At 43.3% G+C, this 9,343-nt stretch overlaps 1 protein-coding gene and 1 long non-coding RNA gene across 5 annotated transcripts in view; one reads left to right on the top strand and one right to left on the bottom strand.

The window, feature by feature from the left end:
• Positions 1–1,742: 1,742 nt before the first annotated feature.
• LOC310838283 lies at positions 1,743–4,372 on the top strand. The gene is made up of 2 exons (XR_014560888.1): positions 1,743–2,028; positions 2,468–4,372. It is a non-coding gene; the product is annotated as an uncharacterized lncRNA (long non-coding RNA).
• A 629-nt stretch (positions 4,373–5,001) lies between these two features.
• EOGT (EGF domain specific O-linked N-acetylglucosamine transferase) overlaps positions 5,002–9,343 on the bottom strand; it is a 28,544-nt gene continuing 24,202 nt past the window's right edge. For 2 of the 4 annotated variants that reach the window (XR_014560589.1, XR_014560590.1), the window contains exons 17-18: positions 7,923–9,060; positions 5,002–7,859 (exon numbers count right to left, since the gene is read on the bottom strand). Coding sequence is in view for 2 of the 4 variants with exons in the window: in XM_083724496.1 (XP_083580622.1) it covers positions 8,914–9,060 (147 nt within the window). In the remaining 2 variants the exon portion in view is untranslated. Of the gene's footprint in view, positions 9,061–9,343 lie in introns of all 4 variants that reach the window. The other 2 variants (XM_083724496.1, XM_083724497.1) reach the window with 1 other exon arrangement.

Genomic DNA, 9,343 nt, shown 5'->3' with positions numbered 1-9,343 from the left:
GGTTCACAAAGGATGCTTAAGCCCCTTTAAGAACTGCAGTACTCATGATCAGAAGCCCCATCTGATGTCTCTGTTGCTGGATTATTCCACTGCAGACTCTAGGTGAGATACCAGATGTTCAGCTGTTCCCCTGGCCCAATAAAAAATTCATTGCACATACAAAGCTGGCATGTCAGGAAGGTTCCGAAACAAATCTTTGCAACATGCTCATTTTGAATGCACAGGGAGTTTTAAATATGAAAGACAAGAGCATTCAAATATGAAATTCCCTCGGCCTACACCCAATGCTAGTCCTGTACGCAAGCTAACCCACTGGAAATAATGGTAGTCACATCCATTAATTGTAAAGGATCTACTCTGATCTGATGATTGGCTGTAATTCTTTTTCTGGAGGCCCAATCCAGCAATGGAGGAATCACATGAAGCTGCATAGCCCCCATTGGCCAAAGAGTTTACCCTGTTGAGAGCCAGTACTAGTGGCTGGACACCCTTTTTGGTCTGGTCCGCAAGGCACCCTGTGGGACTATGCAGGTGAAGGAAAACCCATTGTTGGACTCTCTAACCCCATCAGCCCCAGTAAGCATAGTAAGTGTCAAATATGATGCGAGTTGTAGTCCAAAGACGTCTGGAGATTCACAGGTTCCCTGTCCCTGCTTGAGGGCCAAATCCAGATGGTAGCTAACCAACCGATGCTTTATTTATATATAAAAAAATTAAATACTCCTGTATCATAAATATATATCGCAACAATATAAAAACCTAAACCCAGACAATAAAATCATAAAAAGTTAAAAGCAAAAGGAAACCAAAAACAAACAGCACTAGACCATTGTGGGTGATGTAGTCTGAATTGTCTGCATAGGCCTGCAGAACAGAAGGGATTTCGACAGGCGTTTAAAAGTTGGAACAGAAGGCGCCTGCTGAATCTCTAGTAGCAGGGTATGCCGCAGGACTGGACCAATGACACTAAAGATTGATTTCTTGTTGTTGTCAAACGAGCCTCACCAACTCTGGGAACCAGCTTGCTCTTGAGCCTCTTGGGCTTGCTGATCAGAAGGTTGGTGGTTTGAATCCATGCAACGGGGTGAGCTCCCATTGCTCTGTCCCAACTCCTTCCAACCTATCAGTTAGAAAGCACACCAGTGCAAGTAGATAAATAGGTACCACTGCAGCGGGAAGGTAAAAGGCATTTCCATGCGCTCTGGTTTCCATCACGATGTTCCATTGTGCCAGAAGTGATTTAGTCATGCTGGCCACATGACCCAGAAAGCTGTCTGTGGACAAATGCCGGCTCCCTCGGCCTGAAAGCGAGATGTGCGCAGCAACACCAGTAGCCTTTGACTGGACTTAACCATCCAGGGGGCCTTTACCTTTTACCTATAAGGGTTCAGTAGCTCCCTGAGGTATCCTGGACCCAAGTTGTTTTAAACAATGCAGTTGCTTTGGGGGACTATGTTATGTCAAAATACGCCGGGGGCTACACAAACCCCCCAAGATGAGACAAACCTCTCCAGGTATCTTCCTGAAGTTGCACAGCTCCGGGACATCCATAAAACATCAGCCCCAGCACGCTCCAGCGACACATAGCAGCTGCCTATGTGCACGCACACCCAGCAGAGTTTAGCGGAAACCAAGTGGAGATGGGTGTGCTCATTCTAAGCTTTTATTAATCAGTATATACAGGACAAAGCGATCATGGCATCCTCTCCCTTCAGCTCCGAGAGCTGAACAGAAAGTAAAAAGTACAAAAACACAACAGAGAGGAAGAGAAAAGGCTAGCTTCCATTCTCAGGCTTTCCAAGCCTAAAAAGTAAATACAGACATGTGATGTAACAGTCACACATCAGCAACGGAGGAGGGAAATGCTAACAGGAATGGAATGCTAACATGTTACGTAGGCCAAACCTGCCTGCCCTTAATCTGGCTATGAGGAGAAGCCATGTAATGAACAGCCACCACTTGGCTCACAGGTCAGTCAGGTTGTCTGACACTTGGGGAAAAGAATTTATCTGAAAACTGCTTGTAATGGTTCTAGGGGTTGCTCGTGCGTAAGTTGCCGCCACTCCTGGCTAGGTTGCCTGGTTGAACCCTTTCTGTCTGGACAGCCTTTCACCCATGGCTGTCTCAATCGCTGGCAGAATCCGTCAGTGGGCGTTTCTTGAACTTCTTCCAGCAAAGAAGTTCTTTGACGCCAAATCTCCTCCTACTCTCCCTGCGCGGAAGTCTTCTGCGCAGGGAGGGTGTGGGCAGCGGAGTACCCGTGCTCTCCCCGCTGGTCTCCGGTGAGGAGTCCTGGAGCCTCCTCTCCAATTCCCCCTTCTGCCCCCCTTCTCCACTGGTGTTACGCTGATTTCCTTCCCCAGCAGATGGGCTGCCTCTCTCCCTACTGGGACCCTCTCCGGCATCCCTCCGGAGCCTTCCCTCCGCCTCTGGCTCCGATGGCAGTTCCCTGACACTGCTCTAAAAGCATAATGCGTGTTTACTTGGAAGCAGGTTTTTTGTTTTCAGTGGTCAATATGTTTAGGATTGCTACATTAAGATTAATGTTATTACAGCACCTCTACACAGGTGAATGTTGAGCTATTTTAACAAAGGTAAACATGGGCTCTCAAACATTCAAAGCATGTGACACGTATCCAAAGCATATTACTCCCCCCCCCCCAAAAAAAATACTGTGAGCTATAGTTCTCTCACACATACACACAGCTACAATCCAAAGCACCCTGAACTAAATACAGTCCCAGAATTCTTTAGGGAAAGTCAGGTAATTAACTGGGTGCTGGGTGTGCTTTAAATGTATGTCATGGGTCTGAGGCATTGTTTGGAAAGTCTTGCTACCTGAGAATCAAGAGATGTACAGAAGTTGCGTGTAACAAGGCTATCAGCCCTGAACATCTGTTCACAGGGACAGTTCCAATTAAAACTAGCATTTTAATCTGCCGTTAAATACATTACAATGTGCTATTTAATCTGTTATCTTGTTCGGTTGGTTGATATTCTTGGTATGTTACAGTTTTAAAATTATGCTTCTAAGACGCCCTGAGGACCTAGATGGTTAAAAGGTGGGGCATAAATCTGAAATACATCAAATGAACTATATGACCAGCTAGTTAATAACTGAATGAATAGCTACTAATGCTTCTACAGCATGCTTTTTCGCTCCCGAATTTCATTCCTTGAAGATGCTGGACATACAGATGTGATATTTGACAGTATTCTAGCTCCACCTACTGTCCTAACCTCTATGATTTAGAAGTAGCTGGAAATTGGAAAGAAAAGCTGTCAACGGTTGGAAATTTCTTACTCATCAATTCATTATTTTTTAATTAAAAAGATGATGTATTTCAGGGTTTACAGTGAGGAAAGAGAAATTATTTCACGGAATAACACTTTGTAGACATTTCAAAAAAGTTAGCGAGTCATTAGCAGAAGATATCCTAAATGCCACAACCAAGAGACAGAAAAGTACCATAAAACATTTAACTTTATTTCAAAACCAGAGTAAAAATTTAACAGTCAAATTTCAGCAACAAGAAACAAAAGGATTATTAGACAATGTCATGGAATAATACTTTCTGTTCATTTGAATTGTTCAGAAGTTGTGCAGGACAACCAAGGACACTGCTTTTGGAATGCATTATGACCTCTTCTAACCAATTAAAAAATGAGCTATTCCATTCCTCAAAGATTCAGATTGGTTTACATATCACAAAACATTTGCATAGATGGGACTTCCACATAAGGAACACTATCTTATGCATGTAGACCATACCTTAGCCATGATCCTATGTATATCTGGATCACTGCCATGTACACGGGTTGGGAACGTGGTTAACGGTGGCGTGCCAACATGCGCCCATGCAGTTATGATGGCACACACCGCAATCTATATGTACATTAACTCTTCCAGTTCCTATGCCTTCCTTCTATGTGGGGATTGTGTAAACATATGAAGTAGAATTCTGTGTAGTGGTTCAGCGCCACATGCAAAGCATCCTATTGGCCTCAGCAGAGACTACTGGGTGAAGAGGTATTCTTACAGTCCTTAACATAGTGGAATCCCAAAGCTATCCTTTCTCTCTTCAAATGCGGTAACTCAGCACACCATGCAGTGTGATGCATGCACTCCAGGCATGACTGCAGCGCATGAATATCCCTGTAGATGAAATGAACTAATTTTGACATCAGATAATCCACTGGAGCAGAGACACCATTGATATTTGTAGATGTAGAGCAGATATTTATTATCTTTATAGATTTTGCTGGAAGCCACCCAGAGTGGCTGGTGAAACCCAGCCAGATAGGCAGGGTAGAAATATTATTATTATTATTATTAACCAAAGCATCACTGAGTCAATTCCCAAGGAATTGAGTTCGCCACTGGAATGAGATGTGCATTAAGTGCCATGCCCTTTGTTCATGACAGTAAATGATTTTGCAAAAATAACCCTGTAAAATATCTATCCTTCTAAACCAGGGGTTGTCAACCTGGTCCCTACCGCCCACTAGTGGGCGTTTCAGGGTTCTAGGTGGATGGTAGGGGGTTCTACGGCACAAGCTGAATCCTCCTTCCATCGAGCACTGAGAAATTTTACCATCAATAAAGATGCATTAGTGGGCGGTAGATATAAAAAGGTTGACTTACCCCTATTCTAAACTATGGCAGAGTGGTCCATTTAACTCTTAAGTGCATGGCAATACTTATCCTTTGCATTTAGTGTTTAATTAAACACACAGATATGCTTAACCCATTTTCCAGCATCCTTCTCCAGTAATTCATCCAAACAAAACTTCCAACACATGAAAAACTGAATGCTACCCTGTTTTTATTCTCATTGCAGCTCATTATTTATTGCTACTTCAAAGGCTAGCAAGTGAAGTCCTTAGAAATAGGCAACTCTGCAGGGTGGCCCTGCAGACAGAGATGAACTCAAACTCCCACCATCCCCCAACAATTAATGGTACAAATTTGCTTTTTAAAAAATGAAGCTTACAGATCAATGCAATATATATATATATTTATTTAAAAAACCAGTGCATTTCAGAAAGTTTTTTTTTCCCATATGCAAAAAAATACACTTTTACACTTCCTTTCAAGTTCTTAATCAACTGTCCTGGTCCAAGGAGAAGACAAATACGTTTCAGAGATCTGTAGCTCAACCTCTGCAATACTTGAAGTCACGAGAGACCTATGTGTAAGCTACTCTTACAATAATTCATTCTCTTCATCCTCCATAGGCAGGATGGCAAATAGGCCCTACAGTATATAAATTAGCTCATGATTGTTAGAAAATGGATGTCAGTAATAGCCATGGTTGTCAGGTACATACCACTCAAGTATTTACATTTACTATAAAACTCTCCTTCCTGATTCTGCATACCATTCTCTTCCTCAATGCCCTGATTCTGGGCTGCAATATCTCCTGATCAACTCACTTCAGAAACTCAAATCATATGCACGTTTGCACCAACATAACTTTCTTGGGGGGAGGGGTGTTTTGTGCTCCTATTTTTGTGCACACAAAAGTAGCATAGGGCCACAACCCTATGTCCGCTTACCTGAGAGTAAGTCCCACATTGAAGCTCATGGGCCTTACTCCTGAGTAGACATGCACAGGGTTGCTCTGTAAATCAAGTTACGTGCCGTACAGTATTTCGATCCTGAAGGGACAACTATACTAATGATGTGATTGACAGCTAGCTGTATTTAGCCCCCAGGACACTACACACAACTCAGTACTCAGCAGCTCTGTGCTGAGGGATCTCCTTAAACCAGCCTCCTCTCCTAGGCTACAAGTAGCCGGTGCAGCACTGTAACACCGCAGTGCATAATGAAAAACTCACAATAAAATATGTGTTGGGGGGGATTGTATTGCAAATTAGAGCGTATGTAAAGTTAAGGTCAGATCTCTTTGGAAACCTGGCAATTAGGTAAAACTATTGCAACAAGAGGCCCAAACAGAATGTACTTAATTGTTAGAAAACAATAGTCTTCTGGCATCCTAAAGACTTACAAATTTTATTATGCTATATGCTTTTGTGGACTGGGATGCTCTGTTTATCGAGCATCCATTCATTCTTATCTGTTTTCAGGTAGGTTATACAGCACTGCATCTAACAATTGTTGTCCTGTGTTTTCCACTGCAATTTCCTTCACTTTCCTTACTGCAGATATACCTTCTTTATTTTTAAAAAGGTGCAAAAGAGCAGCAAACCCACCTTAATGAATTCATCAGAGTGCAACTGAACCCCACTCATAAAATAATGATAGTCTGGAAGTGACCGTAGAGTCCACAAAACTTATGCCAAAATAAAATCTTTTTAGGCACAAGACTCTTGGCTGCGTTTGTGACAACAGAGAAACACCTGTGCCTCTGGGAAAAGTTAGAAAGGGCACGTAAATCTAGAGGGATAACAGTGCAGTTAACGAGACAAATCAGAAGACCACAAGAGGGGCAAGTCTTGCCTAAACTAGGAAAATAAAGGACACAAACCAAAGTAAATTGGCAGCTTGCCTCTACCTCATTTTGGCAGTCTTCCTTTTTCTTAGTTCCTATGCTGCAGCCCCATTTAGCAGGGCTACCTGAGGAGAGGAATTCAGGAGGACTGGGGGAGCCATGCAGGGATGAGGTGAAGAGCTCAGCATCCTCCAGCCTGCCCCATGCACTTGGAGCCAACCCACTGAGACAAACAGTATCTGTTTTGTTATAGTGCAGAGCTATATGACAAAAGTTGCAAAACGAGTGAGGAACAAACCACTTCTGCTGTCATTCGCCCTATTTGTCTTGCTCTTCTTTGAGCTTGCTAGTGCAACATGCTAAGGAACACTGACCAGGTACTTGCCATGTCTGCAGCTAAGAACGGGCTGAAATGTAACGTATGTCAGAGAGGGAGAACCATGGCATAGAAGCGCAGCTGGCAAGGGCAATGGGTTGGTACACACAAGTGAGAATCCGCTACAATCTGCGGCATAACAGTGATTCACATAAGGACTTGGCTCACAAGCATTCAACCAGATATACAGTGGTACCTCTGGATGCGAACGGGATCTGCTCCGGAGCCCCGTTCGCATCCAGAAGCGAAAGCAACCTGCATCTGTGGGTCGCGATTCGCTGCTTCTGCGCATGCGCGTGATTTCATTTTGAGCGTCTGCGCATGCGCAAGTGGCGAAACCCGGAAGTAACACATTCCGTTACTTCCGGGTTGCTGTGGAGCGCAACTCAAAAATGCTCAACCTGAAGCAACTTCAACCCAAGGTATGACTGTATCTGATTAAGTCAACAGGAGCTGCTTGAAAGCAATTGTGTGAAGACATGTACTCATGGTTATATTTCTTTCAAGGCATTATTATAGTGCAAGCATGAATTACGAAAAGTTAAATTATTTTAAAGCTTTGGAGACAAACATACTTCATGTATTAAGCCATAGTTTTCATACCTAACAGCGGGACAGTTTAAAATAAAGGCACTACCAAGAAAAACAATGACATACCCAACTTCCTTGCCCGGAAATGTCTTCCCATCAAGCTCAGCAGTTCTGAATTACAAGGTTTCTTGGTGGGGACGCAGCAATTTGGCATTTGCCCCATGACTGCACCTCACTCCCTGCCCCAAGTTAATTCAGTTTGTACATAACTCATCTTAACTTTGAAATGGGTAGACACTGATCGCCGAAGAATTGATGCTTTCGAATTATGGTGCTGGAGGAGACTCTTGAGAGTCCCATGGACTGCAAGAAGATCAAATCTCTCCATTCTTAAGGAAATCAGCCCTGAGTGCTCACTGGAAGGACAGATCCTGAAGCTGAGGCTCCAATACTTTGGCCACCTCATGAGAAGAGAAGAGTCCCTGGAAAAGACCCTGATGTTAGGAAAGATGGAGGGCACAAGGAGAAGGGGACGACAGAGGACGAGATGGTTGGACAGTGTTCTCGAAGCTACCAGCATGAGTTTGACCAAACTGTGGGAGGCAGTGGAAGACAGGAGGGCCTGGCGTGCTCTGGTCCATGGGGTCACGAAGAGTCGGACATGACTAAACAACTAAACAACAACAACAAAGTAACAGAACCGAAAAGATGAGGAAGCAGATTAGGGTTGCTTAAAAACCTGCAGGAGTGAGAAATACATCAGGGCCAAACGACATGTTATGATAAACACAGTTTTTCCTAAAAGCATGCTTTAGGTAACCACTTTTATTCTGAAGAAAAAGCAGCCAGAGGGTTCCTAATCTGGATCAGGGCCCTGCACTGGGTTCCTACTAAAAATCCACTTACTCACCCGAGCCACTGCTTGCCCCCTGGTGGCCTTGTGCTTAGTTTAAGCACGCATTTAAAAACCACGTTGTTTGTAATGTATAGTTTGGCCTCCCAGATTCAGCTGAGTTCTCTTTCCACGGTCTCTCTTGGTGCTGTGGAGTGCCTTGCAAAAACAGGAGTGTGATGCTATACAAGTCTACTCTGAAGTAAGTCTCAATGAGTTAAATGGGACTTAATCCCAAGTATGGTTTCAACCTGGAAGTCTTAAAAAAAGAAGAAGAAGCAGAGAGAAGGAAAATGGACCCACTGCACTTATTTGTAACTTCACCCTTCTTTTTAGCAATGGGGGCAAAACCCCTAAAATAAATAGGGAGGGAAGTAGTGCAAATATTAGTCATCTTAATAAATACACCTTGCAAAATGCAAATTTCTCAAGTAAAATTAGGAAAGGAATTGAGAGTGAGAACATTATTGGGTGGGGCCGCCGCCGCCGACACACACAGAAATAACAGTGTGAGGGTGGGAACCATGATATGCAACTACCAATCCTTTTAACACTTTTCCTCCCGAGAGAAAAAAAAATTATAATTGTGTATCAGAACAACTGACATTTTATAACGCTGCTGTATTTAAAATACCCTGTGAAATTAGGCAGTTAATCTAGAATTCATCGCGTTTTCTCCTAAACGGCCATTTGGAATGCTGCGATACATGATCAGCCGCCGAAAGCACCAGGCGGACGAATTCTTCCACGTCGAAGGAGTAATTTGTAAACTTTGGGTGTTTTCCCAGTGTTGGATGATGCCCCTGAAGAAAAGGGAGTTAAAATGGTTTTAAGGAAGCAAAACAAGTCAGCTCTTTTCCCCTGGAAAACAAGCAGCAAATTGAGCACGCATTTTAATTCATAACCGCTGATTTATCGATCCTCCCTAAAGCAGCAGCGTCAGTAAGAAAACACCTAACAGCACTGCTATTGATAGTCTGAACTAATGGCCAATTAATTTCATTTCTCTCCCTCCTCCAGCTATTCACATAAAATGATCCTTTAATCAGAGCAGAGAATTTAATTTGGGCTGAAGCAGAAGAATCA

Source organism: Podarcis gaigeae (genome assembly GCF_964106915.1).
Source record: "Podarcis gaigeae genome assembly, chromosome: 2".
NCBI classification, from domain to species: domain Eukaryota; kingdom Metazoa; phylum Chordata; class Lepidosauria; order Squamata; family Lacertidae; genus Podarcis; species Podarcis gaigeae.
The sequence above is the reverse complement of the archived record's forward strand: the minus strand, read 5'-3'. Positions and strand labels throughout refer to the sequence as shown.